The 23,385-nt window shown below is 36.6% G+C and overlaps 1 protein-coding gene across 2 annotated transcripts in view; it reads left to right on the top strand.

Moving 5' to 3' along the window:
- Positions 1–23,385, top strand: part of LOC141901089 (medium-chain acyl-CoA ligase ACSF2, mitochondrial-like) — a 92,201-nt gene that overhangs the window by 7,704 nt on the left and 61,112 nt on the right. Inside the window, exons 2-3 of one of the 2 annotated variants that reach the window (XM_074788168.1) lie at positions 7,064–7,244; positions 7,473–7,655. In XM_074788168.1, coding sequence (XP_074644269.1) covers positions 7,064–7,244; positions 7,473–7,655 — 364 coding nt within the window. Of the gene's footprint in view, positions 1–7,063; positions 7,249–7,472; positions 7,656–23,385 lie in introns of both variants that reach the window. The other variant, XM_074788167.1, reaches the window with a different exon arrangement.

Below are 23,385 nucleotides of genomic sequence, written 5' to 3'. Positions count from 1 at the left end.
ATCTTACGTATATATTTGAATCCCCCAAGGGCCCATCAGCATAAGAGAAATTGGGTCGATCGGAATTAAGATGGCCATCCTACGACCTTTTAGTGCCCAAAAATGTTAATTTTGGTCCGAATTCTGAGTCCCGTAGCTTCCGGTTTGCTATCTCTCATTGCAATTTTTGATGGTTATTCTTTGGAAAGGTATTTTTGATCGACCAATTATGACACAATTGGCGGCCATCTTGGGTCATCAATACTCATTTGTAGGTGGGAAAAAGTTTTTCCACATATTGATACCTAAGCATATTTTGTTACTAAAATCAATTGGAAAGTTGTAGCTCATAACGTGTTCTATGATTTTGGCGAGTTTCAAGGTCATTGGTTTTTGTATATGGCCACCAGGGGGCGTTGAATATTGTTTAGACTGTTGAGCATTTGAATCCACTTACCAAGTGGTCATGGTACCCCTGGATCCCTAGTTTACCCATTTTTGAACTTTTTGCCGGAAATTTTGAAGACAATTTGATCAATTAGCTTGATATTTCGTATATATTTGAATCCCCTAAGGGCCCATCAGCATAAGAAAAATTGGGTCGATCGGACTCAAGATGGCTGTCCTATGACATATTGGGTGTCCAAAAATGTCAATTTTGGCCCAAATTTGAGTCCTGTAGCTTCCTACTGGTTTACCATTTCTCATTGCAATTTGTGATGGGCATTCTTTGTAAAGGGATGTTTAATACCTGAGGTATTTTTGATCAGCCAATCGTGGCGCAATTGGCGGCCATCTTGGTGTCGTCAGTACTCATTTGTAGGTGGGAAAAGGTTTTTCCACATTATATTGGTACCTAAACATATAGTGTTACCACAATCAATTGGAAAGTTGTAGCTCATAACGTGTTCTATGATAATTGTGTGTTTAAAGCGCATTGCTTTTTGTATAAAGCCACCAAGGGGCGTTGAAAATACAATTACTTAGTATTCCTATATCATATTTGTACCTATGCATATTTTGTTACCACGATCAATTGCAAAGCTGTAGCTCATGACATGTTCTATGATTGTGGAGAGTTTTAAGGACATAGCTATCTATATGGTCACCAGGGGGCATTGAATAGTAGAATAACATTGTATTTCCTTATTATATCGATACCTAGGCATATGTTTTAACCATTATCAATTGCACAGTTGTAGCTCGTGACATGTTCTATGATTGAGGCAATTTTCAAGATCATTGGGTTTAGCATATGGTCACGGGGGGCATTGAATAGTAGAATAACTTAGTATTTCCATATTAAATTGGTAATGAGGCATACTTTAGTTATCACAATCAATTACAAAATCGTAGCTGCTGACATGTTCTATGATTGTGGTGAGTTTCTAGGTCATTGGTTTTTGTATGTGGTCACCAGAGGGTGTTGAATATTGAAATTGTTAGATTGTTGAGCATTTGAAACCACTTCCCAAGTGGGCGTGGCGTCCCTGGACCCTAGTCTTTTCTTCTAAGATGGAACTATAACATGGATTTTCTTTTTCAGGTAAAGGGGATGCAGAGTAACTGTGATCAGCTTGCTGTTCATCTTGACACTTATGCTTGGAAATTTCAAATGGTATTCCCAGCCATTTTTGAAGTTCTTCCTACAAGAAATGAAATTTTGCTGATTGCTTCACTGGAAGAAAAAACCGAATTTATATTTTTGGCTCCCTTCAAGTTTATCATGCTGCATTTATAAATTCCATCATTATTGTAGTACTGTAGAGTATTTATCATTCTTTATTGAAATTAATTGACAAAAAACTTTATTTTATGTTTTTATCAACTAAAAACTATTCGGTAGTGAGATTCGAGATTGTCGAGGAAGTCATTTTCTAATGATGAGATGTAACATTACCTTTTTTGATGGCCGATTCTTTGACTTCAGCAAACTTTCATGATGTTTCACCACCCTGTCAAGCTTGGTATAAATTGAACTGATGTTTGTTAATGAAAAATGTTCATTTATCCATTCACCACATTTCTTCCTGCCATTGTTTTTATGGTAATGAAGAACATCACTTGTCAATAATGAATCATCGCTATCAGACTGTAACATGATTAACCTGTAATATGAAAAGAAAGTTTTCGATGAAATGTATAGAAAAACAAATTCAGATTGTGTTTAGACCTGTACATAGAATTTTGGTCACTTTGACACAAAAAAGTAGGTATGTCCTATTTTGTTCACCTACTTCTAGTTTTGCTCATTCAGATTTTTTCACTCAAGTCTCAAAAAATTATGTGGATATCCATATCTTTATTTGTTGAAATAATTATGGTAGGCTATTAATGAATTAGATAGGCCCATATGGTTTTGTTAAGATTCTATTAAGGCATCTTTTTATTATGGATACAGTCAGCTGTTTTCTGCAAATGCGTTTGTTTACAAATAATCAATGACGTTATCACCGTGTCCCTTAAATAACGCCCTCGTCGAGGAAGTGCGCAAAATTACGGGGACCCATAATTTTTTTGATTTTGCAGACAACGTTATATTCCATCAAATTTAAGCTTATTTTCGTTGAGCTCGATTGAATTAGATTTGATTTTTGAGTTCTTAGTGCGATGTTTGGTAAAAAAATTGTTTTACCTGGGATTCGAACCGGCTGGCTGAGGTTAAATTGCTGATTAGTTGTAAAATCGATGAAGCTGTTACTAAAAGAAGGTCATTCGCCATTGATATGCCAATTTCTGGGCCTCGAATTCATTATCCTAATAAGGAAAATTCGGTTAGAAATGCATATTCATATCCGTCGCTTCGCGATGAAATCCAAAAAGGGCGAGGTATTGCTTACATTTGAAGCAAAAATTTACCAGTGCAAAAACCTCGTTTCCACAGTAATTATTGAAAATAGACACGATGTAACACATCAATAGACAACATAAGCAAGTACTCTTTATAGAAATACGTTTATTAATTTCTGACAGTGTCTCATTCATACGCTATTTAACCCTGAAGTTGGAGCATAAGTGTGACATAGTTCGGGAAGTAATTATTTACATAGGTCAGATCGTATTTGTCCAATAAGCCGATCATGATATTTTGGGGTAAAAATCTGAAGCTAGAAAATCGGCTTATTAGCCTGAAAATACAGTATATGTTTGTACAGCATATTTCTCATGTTTCAAATAGTCAGAAACGATAACTAGACTTTTAGAACCGAGATGAGACCACCCACAAACTGTAAATAGGCTAACTTGCTGATATGCCCAATAAGCGGATTGGATCTCATCTTGGTTCTTACAAGTTTAGTTCTCTGCAAAATCAACTTGTATTACCAGCGTATTCAGGTCATTTTTGACATTTTCTCGTTCACTTTTAAAAACTGTTGCCTGTACTCGTTTGATATAAGTATGTACCAAGAAATACTGAACTTGACTAACAAGCTTATCAAAACAATTTCTCACAGGTCCAATCTGATTGATTTTGGCCACCTGATCATCTTGCCCTTTTTCCCATTGTTGCCAGCTAATTTCGGTTTTTCCTAAATTATCATCAGGAGTTAGAACCTTTATCCCTGGACATTCAGTACAGATCCCATACATGCATTTTTCATTCTCTTGATCACAAACTACCAGTTTTATGAAGTCACGAAAGCTAGTAGGAATCAGAATTCCAGCTTTCTTAACAGCTATAAGTAATAATCTCACATTCTCGTGATATCGACACAGACAGAAATTATCTGGAATGTTATTGAGAATCTGGACTACAGGTGGCCTCAGGTCACAAAACTTAGAAAATGAAACTTTGTCATCTGGATCCTCCTCCTTGAATTCGGCATACGCTTCTCTCAGGGTTGTTAGTAAAAATTGTTTTTGTAAAGTTTCTTTTTTCTGACCTGGGTTTCTAATTATGATTTTATCTTTAATGCCAGGGCACATCCACAAATTTTTAACATAGTATAATTTCACTTAGTAAATCGTTTCAGGATCGAGTCCTTCATTTCCAGCTAATTTGTGGGCATCAGTTTTCACGACTAGACCAACGTCTTCTGCCATTGACGCAATAACCGCCATTGCCTTCCTCGGAGACTTAGGCAACCTTTTTTTGCTTTTGGCCCTCCCTAACGACTGCCTCGACTTAAAAGCTGGCAAGGTTACTGTGAGCATTGGTCTGTTTTTTGTGTGTGCTTTCTTACCCGATCATGATTCTTAACCCTTTCCATAACTGTTTCATCAGGAGTAAGGGCATCTTTTCTGTGCATTTTTCTATTTCTGTCTTTTTCATTAATTGCCTGAACTCTCACAGCTCAGCTGAACTCTCTTCTTTAATCTTTAAGCGGTAACGTTTGATCTTCTATGCTGGGGTCAAGGGTTTTGGTTTCTGAAAAAGTAAATTTAAATTCATTAAGGCTGTCCCTTAAGTTTTAGTAAAAATGGGGCCACATTTAAACTGATTTACTACAGATATATAAAACTAGCCCGTTACAGAAACTATTAGGCCTACAGTAAACTAGGGTCAATTAACTGGAAAAGTTACCAGAAACAACTGCATTTTAAGCTCAAAGTCCCCCCTTTACTACCAAAGGAAAAGGTATCAGTTTACCTTATCAAAATACCCCTAGCATTGTAAGGCTTAATTAAATAAAGCATTTTACTAAAAAATAATTAAGTATAAAACATATGTACATTCACCATCTTGATGCCTTTAATGGAGAAATCTACTTCCCTCACACAGCGCAAAATACACCAACACCACAAAAAAGGCTCTTTTGGCATATGCCTATTTTTGCCAACAATTTATTTTTTTGATATATTTATTAATTAATTCAACAATGAATAGGCCTACTAAAACAAAGAACTCCAATGCAGGGCTAAGATTTGAAAATAAACAAAAACTTTAACCCAGAAGAGAGATTCTTACTGTCGCGTTTGAAGTTTCATAGGGTGGATGGGGGGTATCTTTAAACCCTATAGAAAGATGTCACTTGAAATTAAGTGAGATTAAACTATGATTTTCTGGTAACGGAATTACGGGAAAACTTATCATTTCCCTGTAGCTATCACGCGTTACCAGTTTATAGTGTCTTCATTTTTCTTGAATGAATGTTGATATAACCTATGCAGTAAAGTATTAAAGGTTTAAAACCTAAGATAAATTGATAACCAAAAATCTGATACCATGGTCAAACTACTTAGCTTTTTTTCATACAAAATTCACCTTTAATTACCCTATGTTCATATGTTAATTTGAACCGAGTTATTGGCAGGCTTGAAATACCAAAATTCTGAAAGCTTAGAATGTTTGCCTCCAGAAAATGAAAATGAAAAAGCACTTAATGCGATTTTTATGGTCTAAGACCATATAGGGATTGTCGCTGGTAAAAATTCTGCCGTTCACCGAACATCCTCGCTTGCCAGGGGTCCGGTATCACTCCCGAACTCGCTTCCACCAGCCCCGTGCCTCACGAAGCGTGATTTCATTACTGGCGCTGTTGCGCGTGACGTCATATATCGATTTTCGAAACACTTCCTTGTTCGGTAAAACGTTCGCTGATTGGTCAATTTAACGGGAAAACCAACAGAAGTCTACTGACGGTTTGTTACAAGCGCTGTGATTGGTACGACCGGATTCTGGTTTCTAGATCGTTTTATTTGACAGATTTTCAGCTTCATCCAAGTTTACTTGGTTCAACTATTAAGGTTACTTTCTTAAATATCAATGCAGGGACCCCCTGAACATGGTGGGTCACTCTATAAGGTAATTCCTATCTTTCCGAACGAAGTTTCTGCAAAAAAGTCAGGGAAATGATCTAATAAAGACCTCGGTGGCAGATTTAGACAGGGACACAACACGCACGTGCTCCTGTCGCAATACATTTTCCTATGCCATTTTAAAAATACAACGGCAATATTTTTCAGGGCACTTTTTCCACCAGTAACTAATAAGATGTCTCGGTACCTAGAAATTGTATAAAATTGCACTAAAATTTCATATTTTTGAACCCTTGTTTTGTCTGCATGGATACTTAACTTGCCCTTTTCAGTGTTCATGGATCTGTGGATCCGTTCATAGATATGCCATTCTAGCATATTTGAAATATGAAATTGATTAAAGGATAGGTCATTTATAATTTGTGAAGCTGCCGCGTCAAGCCCCATGGGGCTCTTGTTTTCTTGAGATTTCCCATCCATATTTTCAATCTAATTATCTGTAAAAAGTCTTCTCCCATCATTTGAAGTCGATCCAATAGTTTTCACCATTTTTCCTTTATTCTGCTTATAATCTCTAATCTAGAGTACCAATGTTTAACTTTGATGATGATTAAACGTACACTCTGGTAAATTCAAGAAGGTCCATATAAAGAATTTTGTCTCTTGTTTCTTGATATTTTCCGTCCTTATTTTCGATCTAGACCTAATTATCTGTTAAAGTAAGTCTTCTCCCATCATTTGAATTAAATCAAAAGTTTTTACTATTTTTCATTTGTTCTGCTTTTAATTTTCTGATCTAGAGTACCAATGTTTAATTTTGATGCTGATTAAACATACGTACACTCATGTAAATTTAGGAAAGTCCATATTAAGAATTTTGTTTCTTGTTTCTATATTATGTTGGTACGACTACATTTTTTGTTACCATTATATTGCAAAATTGTACCTCATGACATGTTCTTTGATTGCGGTGAGTTTCAAGGTCTTTGGGTTTCGTATATGGCCAGCTAGGGGCGTTTAATATTGTAATTGTTAGATTGTCGAGCATTTGAAACCACTTCCCAAGTGGGCATGGTGTCCCTGGACCCCTAGTTTATTTTATGTCTTATTCACTTGCTTTAGCTGGACCTTTAAAAAGGACCATTTCGGTGTTTCATAATTCGTCATTTTGTTTTGTATTCCGTCGTTTCGTCTTGTACACTAGCTGCTAGTAGCAGGACCCTATGAACATACCAAATATATACAACTGGGAGATTGATATACAGTGTATGCTACACAGTAGGGTTTTCAGTGAAGCATAAACATGATTGGTGCTATGAGTTTAGAATAACCTGGGACACATAGGCCTATAAAGTATAATTTAAACAGTAATATTTTGTTGTAGAGCTGATGGTGTTGTGGAAGCTTTGAAATGGAGTTATAGATATGGAACACATAATGTTCCTTTAGTTGGGCTAACTATTGGTAAATTGATTGATTTAGCGGCTGAAAATCACCCTGATGATGAGGCTTTCATTGATGTTACAGCTAATAAAAGACTGACTTTCGCTGAACTGCGGAAAGAGGCAAGTTTACTTCTTTGATCAACTTGAAGTCCTGATGAATGTTGTTCATTTAAGGTGAAATCGATATAGACCGAGTCAACCCCTGGTGTATGGGAGTATGGCGGTATATCGGGGATGTTTTATGATGTATTTGTATTGAGATTTGGACTGAGAAAACCTGGCGGTAGGCAGCTGTATATGGGAGGACGGTATATCGAAGGTTGACCGTATGTCTCAAATTAATTTCAGGCAGATAAATTTGCAGCTGGGTTGCTAGAACTTGGATTACGAAGAGGTGATCGAATCGGGGTCTGGGGTCCGAATTCGTTAGAATGGATTATAGCACAATATGGCACAGCTCGAGCTGGAATTATACAAGTAAATGTCAACCCTGCTTATCAAACTGATGAGTTAGAATATTGTTTGAAAAAGGTCAGTAATATCCGTTCTATTAGGGTTATCTTTATTTTAAGCCCACTTGCGTTCACTTTTCGTCCGTAGTCTGTCGGTCCATCATAGCGTCCGTCCGTCCGTTTGTACGAATGAACCCTTGTGTAACTTTAATACCTTGTGCAACTTTATAAACAATGTAAATTTCTACAGATGTTTTTATGTTATAAAGTGTTTGATTTTCACCAGAATGTTGATTTAGTATCTTCTAAAACATATTAATAAGACATAATGACAAAAAATTATCTTAAAATTCTTTTCCGCTGTCAAAATAATTGCATTACATTAATGATTCCACAGAAATGCACTGCTGAACCTGCTGAGCCGTGGCCGGGATGAGGTGTTGATGATTTTGATGAGATTATTAGGGGAAGCAGGTCATTTCTCAAGTATTTGTCATGGTACTGTTTTGGGAAATTTTTGACACAGATTGGGAAAGAAGTCAAATACGTAGTTATGATTGGGAAAATAATCGTTTATCGGATACATATACGGCCTAGCGGAATGGGTGGAGATACACTAACTCATCTACAACGGAATGGTCCGGTAAAGTAAGTGCAGATCCGCACCTCTCGTAAATGGTTCAATCAACTGTATTAAATATCACTGTTTCACGTCAAAATGTCATCAGCAATTCAGTACATAAGTGTATTTTATGATATCTTCACCTGGAGATCTCAAACTCGTATTGCTCGTAGCATAGTACGGCGTCATATAATAGGTATATAATACAATAAAGTCGCAATGCTACTGTTGTTTTTTATTCTGAGGCAGCTAATAACATTCTTATTTCATCTTCTTAGAGGCTATTGACACGAAAAAGCCCCTCGTAGAAAATTTTTATCTCCTATTCACCCCCCTTAGATCTACCCCTGATAAGAAGATACTATGATAGAACTATGAACTTTCAGGTTTATCATTCATGGAACATCTGTGTTCTTTTATTCATATGATGAGTGATCAGCCAGTTTCTCTAATGAAAAACTTTTCTTATTAACCACTGGGAATTTTATGTATACCGCATCTGATTAGGTCCTCAGGATTCTTTGTTTTAACATAAGATTACATAAGTGTAATATATCAGCAGGCCCTATTCTATTTGAGAGAGGAATTGTTTGATGTGCTTGAGTTCAGATTCTAAATATTATGAGTGATTGATCTCGTAGGCTCTAAGGAAGGGATTTGAAGCTGCTCCAATTTTAATGTTCTGTATCAAAGTTACGAAGATATATGTCGGCATAAGATTTGAGTGGGCTTCTGGACTTATATACCCCAATATACAGTCCTATATATGCGACCCAGGTTGTGTATGTCCCTGGTTCCATATTGCGTATTGTGGCTTTTTCTTATCTATCCCTCTCCATTTGTAATTTGTGGTTGGAACATCTATATATACTGACCGAAATTCTTTGGCTTTGCGATAATAATGTGAGATATTTTCTAGCGTAAAGTCAGTTTTAGCTACGAGCAATCATGATTGCTTGAGGTTTTAGGTATCTAGTCTAGAGGATGACATCCATTGATGTTATATACAGTTTGCCTAGCAGACTTTCTTTTCTCAAATACAACAGCTTTACTTTTACTGATATAAATCACCAATTTCAACCTTTTACAATAAGTAATAGCATATCAAGGTTGTTATTGTTCATGAAAGCTGTTGTAAATTGAAAATTGAATTGTGGTCATGGGAATTTGGCATTATCTACCTCAAGTAATCAAAACCATGTTAATAATTGTAATTGTGTAGTTTCCATTAAGAAAAATTTTTTATATTGAATATACGTACATTTATGTGGATTGTTTATCCATAATGATTTATGAAACATAAATCGATCTCACTTGAAATAGAAATGGCGACAAGAACGACTGTGTCCAATAAGAGATGTTTGCATGATCAGTCAGTAATCAGGTTTTATTATGACGCCAAAAAATTACTCCTTGTTGAGCTTAAAAGTTGACCCACCCATCTACCCTGTACATTTCTTTTTAAAAAATCATGATCAAGCTAAGCACAACAGACCCAGCCTGAAATGAACTGATTGCAAATTTTATTGCAGTTTTCAAAAGTGCTAAACTACATGTAAACATGGTTTAGCATGAATCGAATAATCGATTTCCTTGTCATCCAAAATGGATAAGAATCGAATAATCGATTTCCTTGTCATCCAAAATGGATGAGAACTATTTATCTAGATTACTGTATAAATCTCTACCTGTTGAGGCTTATATATGATGTTCTACATTTTTTTATGTGTATATGATATAAAACTACATGCAAACTAATATAGACCTAATGTGAAGTAGAATTATTAGGTAAGAGATCAAACATTTGTTATGAGTAGTCAGTTGCAGCGCTTTGATAAAAGTTGTGGCAACAATCACTCAATAAATCATGAGACCACTAGTTATGATTTCAGTTAAAGTATCCTATAAAATGCTATAATTTTTCACATTTTATTACTCTTTCTTATTGAAAAGATTTGACGACTGGATTTTCCTGGACACAACAATCTATAGTAAATCTAGGTTATTTTCAAATCAAGTAAAGAGGACGAATATTCTGTGACCAGTACATTTGACAGATTTTAAGATCAATAAACATCATTCTACTTATATTGAAATGATATTGAATTTGAAAACTATATTTATCAGTTTGATGGTGATTAGGTGACCAGTTAACTTTAATTAAATTCATACCGCCGAGACTCAGAATTTAGAATGGACCTGGGATGTTTCTGTCCACGCACACAGATTCAGTCCGTTCTAAATATTTGATCATTTAGTCTAAATTGGTTTGGTTTAAAATGAAACTGGCCCATTCGGAACAGATGTGTCACTTAGGTGAATGCTTGGTCTCTTCATGGACTAAAACATTTTAGAGTCCATGGTCTGTTCTAAATCAGTGAGGTCAAATTTAGACCCTTCTAAAACTATTGTGAATGTGGCTTATAAAACCAACTGGAGAAATGTATGATCTTTTCTATATTGACCCTGTTAAACTTTCATACATCCATTATAGACCTAATGAAACTTAACACTTTCACTGCTGTGGACGTATATCTACGTCTTATCAAAAATTACATTAACTGCTATGGACGTATATGTACGTTTTCCAAACACTAGGAAGTGTCGGTCTCTGGCGTCTGTACCATAAACTAACTAGAGCTGTATGATTAATCCAAGTGCACGTAGACATATAGCGGCATTCAGTAATGTATGTTCGTAGTGTATTTATATTGATTTTATGATGCTTGACGCTGTTGAATAGCAATGTGTGACTTGGAAATAAACAATCGAAAACAAAATGGCAGCGACCATGAATAATCGCCGTCAACGTCTAAATCATCAACAAATCGATGAATTATTTGCTGATTCAGATTCAGAGGAGGAATTATTCGATGAGGAAAATGAAGAACATTTTTCTGCAGATTCAGGGGGATCTTCAGGTGAGGATGAACAGCCTGATTCGAGTGATTCTAGTGACGATAATTTTCAACCACCTGCCCCAGTCGCTGTACAAAATAATCGTGGACGTGGAGGTCCTCGCGGCCGTGCACGGGGCCGTGGACGTGGGAGAGGTAGGGGCAGAGGTGCTGCTAATGTTGTAAATGCCCCTGGAGGCATGCATCCTTCAGATGTAGGATGGAGTGATGTTGATACACGACCAAATGTTGACCCATTTACCGGTACGCCAGGTATGCAGGTTCAGATAGGTGTCGATGCGACTCCTTTCGATTATTTTCGACTTTTTTTTACCGATGAACTTATTGAAATTCTTGTGCGTGAAACTAATTTGTACGCTGAACAGTACATTAGGGACACTGAGCTGAAAGATAAATCTAGAGTACACAGCTGGAAAGATGTCACCGAGAAAGAGATGTGGCACTTTCTCGCACTGCTTTTTCTTACCGGCATTATCAAAAAGCCAACACTAAATATGTACTGGTCAACCGATGTCATGTTTGCTACACCTTTCTTTGGAACAGTGATGTCTAGAGACAGATTCTTGTTGATATGCAAGTTTCTTCATTTTCATGATAATGATGCTAGGCCAGCAAATGATAATGACCGATTATATAAAGTGCGGCCAGTCTATGATTTTTTCATACAGAAGTTCATGTCAATATATGTACCAACTGAGCATCTCGCACTGGATGAAGGCATGCTCAAGTGGCGCAGCCGCTTGCTGTTTCGTGTTTATAATCCCAAGAAACCCATCAAATACGGGATGAAGGGTTATATTCTCTGTGAATCTGAAAGTGGATATGTGTACGGCTATAGCTTATACTGTGGTCTCGGTCGGTCCAATGTACAAATCTGTGATGATTTACTGACATCTTTGTATCAAAAAAACTATAAGGTGTATATGGATAATTTTTATAATAGTCTCACTGTATCCACCCACCTGTTTTCCAAGAAAACCCACACCTGTGGAACTGTCAGAGTAGATAGGGGAATGCCAAAATCATTGAGAGATCAGGAAAATCAACTTGGCGTTAGTGATGTCGCATTTCGCCGCAAAGGACAAATTCTGTTGCTTATGTGGAAAGATAAAAGGGTTGTGAAGATGATTACTACTCTACATGATGCTTCAAAGGCAGATCATGTGAATGCTGGTGGACATCAGGTGCAAAAACCAAAATGCATTTTGGATTACAATAGATATATGTCCGGTGTCGATCATCTTGATCAAATGGGCAAATATTACCCGTGCACTCGAAAAACCGTGAAGTGGCCCAAAAAATTGGTTTATTACTTGATTCATCTTGGACTCCTAAATGCTCATATTCTGTTCAAGAAGTATAGCAAGGCCTCTGAGGAGCTGTTGGACTTTTTGACCTCGGTGATCAAAGCAATGGTTGTACATGGAAATACGCTGAATGACGATGCTGATTCCGATGCAGATGATCCTGCTCCTGCTGTGCGCCCTCCAGTGCCTAGGTGTACAAGTGACCCACCTACTAGAATTAGCCCTGCCATGAGAAGACATACAATTGTCACAATACCAGCTACTGACAAGAAAACAAATGCTCAAAGACGCTGTCGGGTTTGTGCGAAAAAAGGAATCCGTAAAGACACTCGTTACATGTGCAAAGAATGTGGGGTACCACTACACATTGCAAACCCAAACTGCTTCAGAATGTATCACACAAAAGCTCAATATTGGAGATAAGTGAATAAAACAAGTAAAGGTAGGCTAATATGCTTCTATATTCATTTATTCTCAGAATATAATAATTTCCTATTTTTCCCGAAACGGGCCCAGCATAGCTAGGCAACAATGCTATGCAATGCAGCAGTGAAAGTGTTAATCAGTATGTTAACTTTTTATGGTTTTTCAACCAGGGATATTAACAGAATATCAATATTGTAATAATAGTTATTCTCTATGAATACTCAATGAAGACATCTAGAATATACAATATGGGTGGGGATTTATTACTTTGTAACTTTTAGGACTGATTCATGTGAATACAGATCTTTAATGAAGCTTCAAGTTGCAAGAAATTCTGTTCACATTTGATAATAAGGTTTTGAAAGGTTCTGCTTCAATTCAAAGTGAAGTTGTTTTGTTATTTGTCGAAACAAATTGATGTTGAGACAAACTGTTCTGTGAACCTATGATCATGGTGATAAAATCTCATTGGGGGCAAATCTATATAATTACTGGGTCAAAGACAAACATTCCCACGAGACAGTATTAGTTATATAGTACCACACAACAGCATAGTGCTCACACACATATGCAGACACATTCTACTTACTGCCAGAAAGTGGAATGAATCTCCTGGGATTTTGAGGATTTAAATTGGGGACTCAAATGAATTACTATCTCCTCTACGATGAACTATAGTCCTCTGTGTACATGCATATTTGTGACATAACAACAAAAAGTCAAGAGTTCATGCAAACTGGTTATTAACTGACTATTAAGAACAATATTTTCCCTTTTAATTTAAGTATGTATTTTGAGGATTTAAATTCAGGACTCAGACGAATTCCTATCTCCTTTTTGAGAAACTATAGTCCCCTGTGTACATACAAAGATTTGTGACTAAACAAAAGTCTAGTGTTCACGCAAACTGTTTATTAACTGGTTAGGATTTGAATTCGGGACTCAAACGAATTACTATCATCATTACTACTTTCATGCAGAAGTCTATCTAATGAATGTTGAGGCGTCTATTTGATGTGTTTAACACTTCCCTACGAGTATATAATAAAGCTACATTTAATTTATAAGGAACGTTATATTAGACTGATATATCATACTTTAAAGAAAGGATTTGTTGGATATCTTTGTCGCAAGGAAAGTATATGACAAGATATCTACATAAAAGTTTAAATCTAATCTGTGTTCAAGCTTGTATTTGATACTATCCTACATGTAAATGACAAATTTCTATTCAATTTAATATAATATGAAGCAGAAGTATTCCCAAATAGGTGGTCAAACATTTGTTCTGGGTAGTCTGTTTGTGGAAACAGTCACTCCTCAAATGAAAGATCAGATTAACCCTATTATTTCAAAAAGAATTATCCGATAGAATGCTATTACTTGTTAATGATTCATCAGGGTAATAAAATGTTCTGAATTCAATCAACTGTCTATAAAACAAACTACAAAAATGTAAGAAACCTATCATCACTTTATGAGATTGTTTAAATTCTGAGAGCTTTCCGGGTAGGAGTACAATTGGAATAACAAAATTGATTTTATTTTATTTCATTTCATTTTTCTCTATAAATATACTCTATTAAGGCATCTCAAGGATATACGATTTTGATGGTCATTATTATACCTGAAAAATACTTGTGTCTTATCCAACGACCTGTGCAACTCTAGGACCGATAATCTAAATACAGTTTTTATGAATACTGTACAAACTTCAATCCAAGAAATTCTATTTGCTTTAAATGATCAGATTCTCTCTTCAGTATCTCAAAAATTTACAATTTGTATGGGTATGAGTTACCCTTGGAAAAACTTATCTTTTATCTAAGGACCTGTGCAACTCTCGGACGGATATATCTGAATACAGTTTTCTTGAATAATGTGTGAACTCCAACGGTTCAAACAATTCTCTTCATATTGAGTGATCAGATTTTGATATAAGGTGTTGCTCCTATTCAAAGAAAAGGATCTGTTTTATTTTGTTGTCTTAAAAAATGTATATGACAAAATATTTACATAACCGTATGAATCTAATTCATGTTCAGGCTTATATGATCTGTTTGACAATTACCTACATGTACATGACAGTGCTTCATCTAGCATTAAAAAAGGGCAGGGTGCTGATTTCAAATAAGGGCATTTTTACGCGTGATTCCATTGGAGCAAGGGCACATAATAACGCACTCACGTCCGTTTTAGGGGCAACCTGCAATGTTCCCTATTGCATAGAATCAAGGTACCCCCTACTACAATTGAGGACTAGAAACTATTTTTCACTCTTGCCATGAGTGACACACTTGACCACAGTACATCCTTACACCTATGCCTGTCAATGAACAAAAATAATCAGATAGGGCTTTCAAAATTATTTGGAAAACCAGTTGCAGACAAAAAATGGCAGAAAAAAGCAATCTCAAAAAGCAAATGATACAGCGAAAAAAAGCCAGCAATAATCTATAGGCCTACAAGAAATTGCATATTTTTAATCTTAGAAATATCAAATTAATTGATTTAAATTGATAGTGTTAGTGATTGGCGAGTGACTGTTGATAATTGGTAGGCAGCCAGCTTAAGAACACATTTTTGCTATTAGGCCACTCAAACTAATTGTCTCTCCAAGTCTCTCTGTGAGTTCACCGAAAAAAGTTTTTCACCTTGTGTATATAGAATTTGTCTAATAGTCTAGATAAAAAGATCCAGAGCATCACGATGTGTTCAAAACGAAACAATCCATCGAATATACACTACCAGCTTTATAACGGCAGTCGCTAGAATGATTGGCAATAGTTTGGAAGGTAGCCAATTTCTTGGAAACTAAAACTAGGCCACGCGTCTGAGGCACGTTTTCACACGATGCACACTGACTGCAGTACATTTAAAGGCCGAGGAGCAGTATAAAAGCCCAATCAATGTCAAAGATGGCAGTACCCATGAAGCAATAGTGCAGTGGAGAGCTCCAACGGTTGAAACTGGAAATCTCCTATTTTCTCTGTCAGTTATCCGATTTGGACCCTCCTTTTTGTCAGACATATGTATTAATGTGTAATATATTCATTTCTGCAGTCAAAAATGTGTTTTAGGCCCTCCTCCACGAGAAATTAAGCTTTTTAGTTGGTATTTCCTTCAAAATTTGAATCTTTGAATGACATAGAGGGAGGAGTTATCCAGTGAATTAGTGTAGCTCGGAGAGCACATTAACAGTAATTTGATACCTATAGTCATCAGTATACATAAACAAAACATAGCCTCATTCATAGTACCAAAATTTGGCAACATCAAAACTTTTTCTATGGTCAATGGATCAGTCTGAAATTTCGTACACTTGTTTAGCTATCTACCATCAATGTTGTGTCCAAATTTCATGGAAATCGGATAAAAATTAATGATTTTCAAAAAATTTGAAATATCTCTAAAATCTTAAATCTTGGCCCTATCTCTACAAAAAAAGATCGCTTGCATCAGATTTTCATTCCCACTATGACTAGATTACTTAAAATTAGTTTAGAACTTGATATGAAAACTTTTATGAATTTGTCAAATTTAACTGTGTGTGACCTGCTTTTCTGTTATGAGCCAACCTCGCTCACTCTAAACATTATAAACAAGATACTGTAGTTAGTTGGACGGCCGATCTCAAGTGTTTGCCACCTGGTTAACTAGCATCCATACTCCTCGGCCTTTAAATATAACCACTGATCACATGAGCTACTATCGTTGATATCATACGAGATATTTCATAGCCGTCGCACGATTCTTACTTACAGTCGGGTGCGAAAGCTTATTTTGAAAGCCCTGACTCATTACTCGTGACTCGAGGGCAGACCTACGGCAAGTGATGAGGGCACAAGGGCGAGCATGGGACACATCTGAAGGGCACAAGGGCGGCTATTTTCGGGGGCGGGGCGGACCGCCCCTCCATTTTTGGCTAGATGAAGCACTGCATGATAAGTTTACATTCAATTTGATAAAATTATAATAGAAGATAATTGAAGTAGAAGTATTCCCCAATAGGTGGTCAAACATTTGTTCTGAGTGTAGTTAGTTGCAGCGCTTTTATAAAGTTCGTGGAAACAGTCATTCCTTAAATAAAAGATATGATTTACCCCATGATTTCAATTGACCAATAGAAAATTAACCAATAGAATGCTATAAATTTTAACATTGTGTCATTCTTTCTAAGGAAAACATTTCATCAGCATAATGAGTTGTGTTAAACTTAATTAAAACTAACTTCACAAAAATCATAGCATTTTCTTTTACAGACTCCATTTGTCCATTTGTACCTTAATAGTGGCCATAGGACTCTGAAACATCTCAGGCTGTTAGGGAAAGGTTAAATCTAAGTGTACAAAGTTTAAAAAGGGCCTTAGACCCTTGGTTGCGGAGCCAGAAACTTTGTTGCGCGGCCATACCAGGGACCTCACGCTGCCACGCAACCACTTTTCCAGGTGTCGGAGGACCCTTTAGAGAGGACCCTTTTTAGACTCTGAAATTTCTCGGGTATTAAGAAGGGTTCCTATTGTACGTTCAGAACTATTAAAACCTTTGGCCGTGGGACCGTCGAGCCTATGCGTCCCTGCCCAAACCATGAAAATGAGTGTCGGAGATCGAGAGCTAAAAAGCTACCCCCTTCTAACTTCTCGGGTGACCCTTTAGAAAACTCTTAGCACCCTCCAATATTTTTTTAGTTAGGGGAGATCTCATTTAAGGGTACGGGGCTTAAAAAGGACCCTTGACTTATTCGCAGAGCAGAACAATTTTCCGGGGATGTGCTCCACCCTTTAGAGAGGGCCTAGGGCTCTAAAACTTCTCGCGTATTTAGACGGGGTCCTATCGTACATACAGAACCATTAAAAGCCTGGGGCGGGGGACTGGTGAGCCTAGGCGCCCCATGCCCAAACTGCGAAAATGAGTGTAGCAGATAGTTGAAAATACACTAAGATGATCCCGGAAAAGCGACGCCCTTCTAACTAATCAGGTGACCCTTTATAGTGGCCCTAGGGCTCTGCAACTTATTAGGCACCTAGAAGAGGGTTTAATCTAAATGGGCAAAGCTTAAAAAATGGCCCTAGACCCTTGGTTGCGGAGCTAGAAACTTTGTTGCCCTGCCATACCAGGGGTCTCTGGCCGCCGCAGGCCCACGTTTGGGGTGGTCAGAGGAATCTTTAGAGAGGGCTCTGAAACTTCTCGGGTATTTAGAAGGGTCCTATAATACGGAACCATTAAAATCTTGGGGCCGTGGGTCCGTTGAGCCTAGGCACCCAAACGGCGAAAATGAGGGTTGCAGACTGAAAATACACTACATTAAGGCCTGAAAAGTGACCCCCTTCTAACTTCTCGGGCAACCCTTGATAGTGGCCCTAGGGCTCTGAAACTTCTGAGGCACTTAGGGGAAGGTCTAATCGAAGTGTGCAAAGCTTAAAAAAAGGCCCTTAGACCATGGGTTGCGAAGCCAGAAACGTCGTGCGGCCATACCAGGGGTCTCTGGCAGCCGCCCGACCACATTTCGGGGGGGGGGGTCGGAGGACCCTGTAGAGAGGGCCTAGGGTTCTGAAACTTCTCGGATATTTAGAAGGGGTTTAGTAAGTATAGAACCATTAAAACCCTTGGCCGGGGTCCGTTGAGAATTTTTTGCTGGGGTCCGATGCACCTAGTCGTCCCCTTACCAAACTGCGAGAATGAGTGTCGGAGATAGACTGAAAATACACTACATTGAGACCTGAAAAGCCACCCCCTTCTTACTTCTTGGGTGGCCTTAATAATGAACCTAGGGATCCGAAACTTCTTATGCGCCTAAGGGAGTGTCTATTCTAAATGTGCAAAGCTTAAAAAAGGGCCTTTGACCCTTGGTTGTGGGGTGAGAAACTTTGTCACGCAGCCATTCCAGGGGTCTCTGGCAGCCGCACAACCACATTGCGGGGGGTCGGAGGGCCCTTTAGAGAAGGCCTAGGGCTCTGAACCTTCTCCGGTATTTAGAAGGGGTCCTATAATACGAATAGAACCTTTAAAACCCTGGGCCGCGGGTCTGTTGAGCCTAGGCGCCCCCTGCCCAAACTGCGAAAATAAGTTTTCCGAGGTTAAGAGCTGAAAAGGGACCCCTTTCTAACTTCCCGGGTGACCCTTTAGAAAGCTCTTAGCAAACTCAAATTTTTTAGACAAAGGAGGGTCGAAAACAAGTGCGCAAATCATTAAAAAGGGCCCTAGACCCTTGGTTGTGGAGCGAGAAACTTTGTGGCACGACCACGAAAAGCGAACCCCTTCTTACTTCTCGGCCGACTTAGTAGAAAGCTCTTAGCACCCTACAATATTTTTTTAGATAGGGGATGGTCTTATCTAAGTGTACGACGCTTAGAAAATGACCCTAGACTCTTATTTGCGGAGCAGAATTTTTTTGCTGGGGTCCAATGAGCCTAGTCATCCCCTGCCTAAACTGTGAAAATGAGTGTTTGAGATAGTTGAAAATACACCAAGTTGTGACCTGAAAAGTGACCCCCTTCTTACTTCTCAGGCGACCCTCTAGGGTTCTGAAACTTCTCAGGTATTTAAAAGGGGTCCTAAGGTAAGTATAGAACCATTAAAACCCTTGGGCTGGGGGTCCGTTTAGCCTAGGCGCCTCTTGCCAAAACCTCATAAATGAGTGTCAGAGATAGTTGAAAATACATAAGTTGAGACCTGAAAATTGACCCCCATCTAACTTCTCTGGCGACCCTTGGCAGGCAAATAAGTTAGGCTCTTATCTAAGTGTACAAACTTAGAAAATGCACGCACAACCCTCCATTGAGTAGCAGCCCCCTATATTTTTGAGTTAACTAAGTAAAATAGGGACTTCTAACAAACTTTTAACGAGTCAGACGACTTGAAGAATGTAAAAAAGAGTCAAAATAGCGTCTGCAAAATGGGTTTATCTGAAAACCGGACATAGTTATTAGCTTAAGAAATTTTTGAAAAACTTGGAAAAGCAATGTTGGCCTTTGGTTCCCTAGTCATTTTCTCATGATAGCGATAATAACTAAACTAGGGCTAAACTGGATTATTCTTTTCAATCGTTTTTCTCCTATCATAAGTTTTCATTTGACACCGAGTTTTTAAGTTAACCTTCTAAAATAAAAAAGTTATGGATGTTTTTGTGATTTAAAAATTCAATTATTTGTCTGTGAAACTAATTTCACAAAAATCATTTTTTTGTACAAAATCATTTTGTCCATCGACCTTGTGCAACTTTATGAAATTGCTTAATATATATGAGGGCATTACAATTTGGATTGTTATTGAATATCGGAATTAATTTCATTTTATTGCAATTCTTTTATATAGATATACTCTACTAATGTATCTCTAAGAATACAATTTGTATGGGTATGAGTTACCCTTCATCAAAATTTATTTTTTGTCTAAGGACCTGTGCAACTTTTGGACAGGAATACAGTTTTCCTAAATAATGTACAAAGTCGAATGATTCAAACAATTCTCTTCATATTGAGTGGCCAGATTTTAATATTAGGTGTTGCATCTATTCATAGAAAAAGATATGTCTTATTTCGATGTCTTAAAAGATGTATAAGAAAAATTTTTACATAACCATATGAATCTTATGCGTTTTCTGGCTTCTATTTGATCTGTTCGAAACTTACCTACAGGTACGTAATAAATTTTAATTCAATTTGATATAATTTGAAGTAGAAGTATTCCCAGATAGGTGGTCAAACATTTGTTCTGAGTATAGTCAGTTGCAATGCTTATATCAAGTTCGTGGAAACAGTCACTCGTCATATATAAGATAAAATTTACACCATGATTTCAATCAAAATCAACCAATAGGATTCTAGAACTTTTGACATTGTTTTACTCTTTCTAATGAAAATCTTTCATCAGGGTAATAAGTTGTTTTGAATTTAGTTATTTGTCTTTAAAACTAACTTCACTAAAATCATAGAATTTTCTTGTATTAAATCAATTTGTCCATAGACCTTGTGCAACTTTATGAAATTGCTTAATTTCTGAGGGCTTTACAATGGGGTACGCGCAGTGCTACTGTGGCAATCGAGGATTCCACTCACGGCAGGCGAGGATCCGCCAGGTTCGCTAGTAGATAGTTGGTCGTCCGCATTCGATTTCCTTTTACGTTTCAGTTGAATCTGAATGAACTTTTCTTTTAAATGAATCAATTATTTATGAAAACTAAACCGATATCTGAGTAGGAGGATGAAAGTATTGTATATCTGGTGAGTCCTGTGATAATATATGGATTCAGGAGTCTAAAAATCAAGTTCAAAGTTCATTGAAAATGAACTTATTTTGACAACGAGCAACCTACTGCTTGTCGCGCCATCTAACGGGGTAGCTTGTTTTGCGGGTACCCCATTAGGATTGTTATTGAATTTCGGAATTAATTTCATTTTATTGCAATTCTTTTGTATAGATATGCTCTACTAAGGTATCTCTAACAATACAATTTGTATTGGTATGAGTTACCCTTAATCAAAACTTATTTTTTATCCAAGGACCTGTGCAACTTTCAAGCGGGAATACAGTTTTCCTGAATAATATTCGAACTCGAACAGTTCAAATTATTCTCTTCATATTGAGTGGCCAGATTTTGATATTAGGTGTTGCATCTATTCATAGAAAAAGATATGTCTTATTTCGATGTCTTAAAAGATGTATAAGAAAAATTTTTACATAACCATATGAATCTTATGCATTTTCTGGCTTCTATTTGATCTGTTCAAAACTTACCTACAGGTACGTAAAAAATTTTAATTCAATTTGATATAATTTGAAGTAGAAGTATTCCCAGATAGGTGGTCAAACATTTGTTCTGAGTATAGTCAGTTGCAATGCTTATATCAAGTTCGTGGAAACAGTCACTCGTCATAAAGATAAGATTTACCCCATGATTTCAATCAAAATCAACCAATAGGATTCTAGAACTTTTGACATTGTTTTACTCTTTCTAATGAAAATGATTCATCAGGGTAATAAGTTGTTTTGAATTTAGTTATTTGTCTTTAAAACTAACTTCACTTAAATCATAGAATTTTCTTGTATGAAATCATTTTGTCCATAGACCTTGTGCAACTTTATGAAATTGCTTGATTTCTGAGGGCTTTACAATTAGGATTGTTATTGAATTTCGGAATTTATTTCATTTTATTGCAATTCTTTTGTATAGATATGCTCTACTAAGGTATCTCTAACAATACAATTTGTATGGGTATGAGTTACCCTTAATCAAAACTTATTTTTTATCCAAGGACCCGTACAATTTTCGGGCAGGAATACAGTTTTCCTGAATAATGTACAAACTCGAACGGTTCAAACAATTCTCTTCATATTGAGTGGCCAGGTTTTGATATTAGGTGTTGCACCTATTCATAGAAAAAGATATGTCTTATTTCGATGTCTTAAAAGATGTATAAGAAAAATTTCTACATAACCGTATGAATCTCATGCGTTTTCTGGCTTCTATTTGATCTGTTCGAAACTTACCTACAGGTACGTAATAAATTTTAATTCAATTTGATATAATTTGAAGTAGAAGTATTCCCAGATAGGTGGTCAAACATTTGTTCTGAGTATAGTCAGTTGCAATGCTTATATCAAGTTCGTGGAAATAGTTACTCATCATATAAAAAATAAAGATTTACCCCATGATTTCAATCAAAATCAACCAATAGGATTCTAGAACTTTTGACATTGTTTTACTCTTTCTAACGAAAATCATTCATCAGGGTAATAAGTTGTTTTGAATTTAGTCATTTGTCTTTAAAACTAACTTCACTAAAATCATAGAATTTTCTTGTATGAAATCAATTTGTCCATAGACCTTGTGCAACTTTATGAAATTGCTTAATTTCTGAGGATTGTTATGAAAATATCGGAATTAATTTCATTTCATTGCAATTCTTTTGTATCAATATCCCCTACTAAGGTATCTCTAACAATACAATTTGTATGGGTATGAGTTACCCTTAATCAAAACTTAGTTTTTATCCAAGGACCTGTGCAACTTTGGGAAGGGAATACAGTTTTCCTGAATAATATTCGAACTCGAACAGTTCAAATTATTCTCTTCATATTGAGTGGCCAGATTTTGATATTAGGTGTTGCATCTATTCATAGAAAAAGATATGTCTTATTTCGATGTCTTAAAAGATGTATAAGAAAAATTTTTACATAACCGTATGAATCTTATGCGTTTTCTGGCTTCTATTTGATTTGTTCGAAACTTACCTACATGTACATACTAAATTTTAATTCAATTTGATATAATTTGAAGTAGAAGTATTCCCAGATAGGTGGTCAAACATTTGTTCTGAGTATAGTCGGTTGCAATGCTTATATCAAGTTCGTGGAAACAGTCACTCGTCATAAAGATAAGATTAACCCCATGATTTCAATCAAAATCAACCAATAGGATTCTAGAACTTTTGACATTGTTTTACTCTTTCTAATGAAAATGATTCATCAGGGTAATAAGTTGTTTTGAATTTAGTTATTTGTCTTTAAAACTAACTTCACTTAAATCATAGAATT

This window comes from Tubulanus polymorphus, chromosome 3 (assembly GCF_964204645.1).
Source record: "Tubulanus polymorphus chromosome 3, tnTubPoly1.2, whole genome shotgun sequence".
In the NCBI taxonomy this organism is placed as follows: Eukaryota; Metazoa; Nemertea; class Palaeonemertea; order Tubulaniformes; family Tubulanidae; genus Tubulanus; species Tubulanus polymorphus.
Note: the sequence above shows the minus strand (reverse complement) of the source record. Positions and strands in the feature narration are given on the sequence as shown.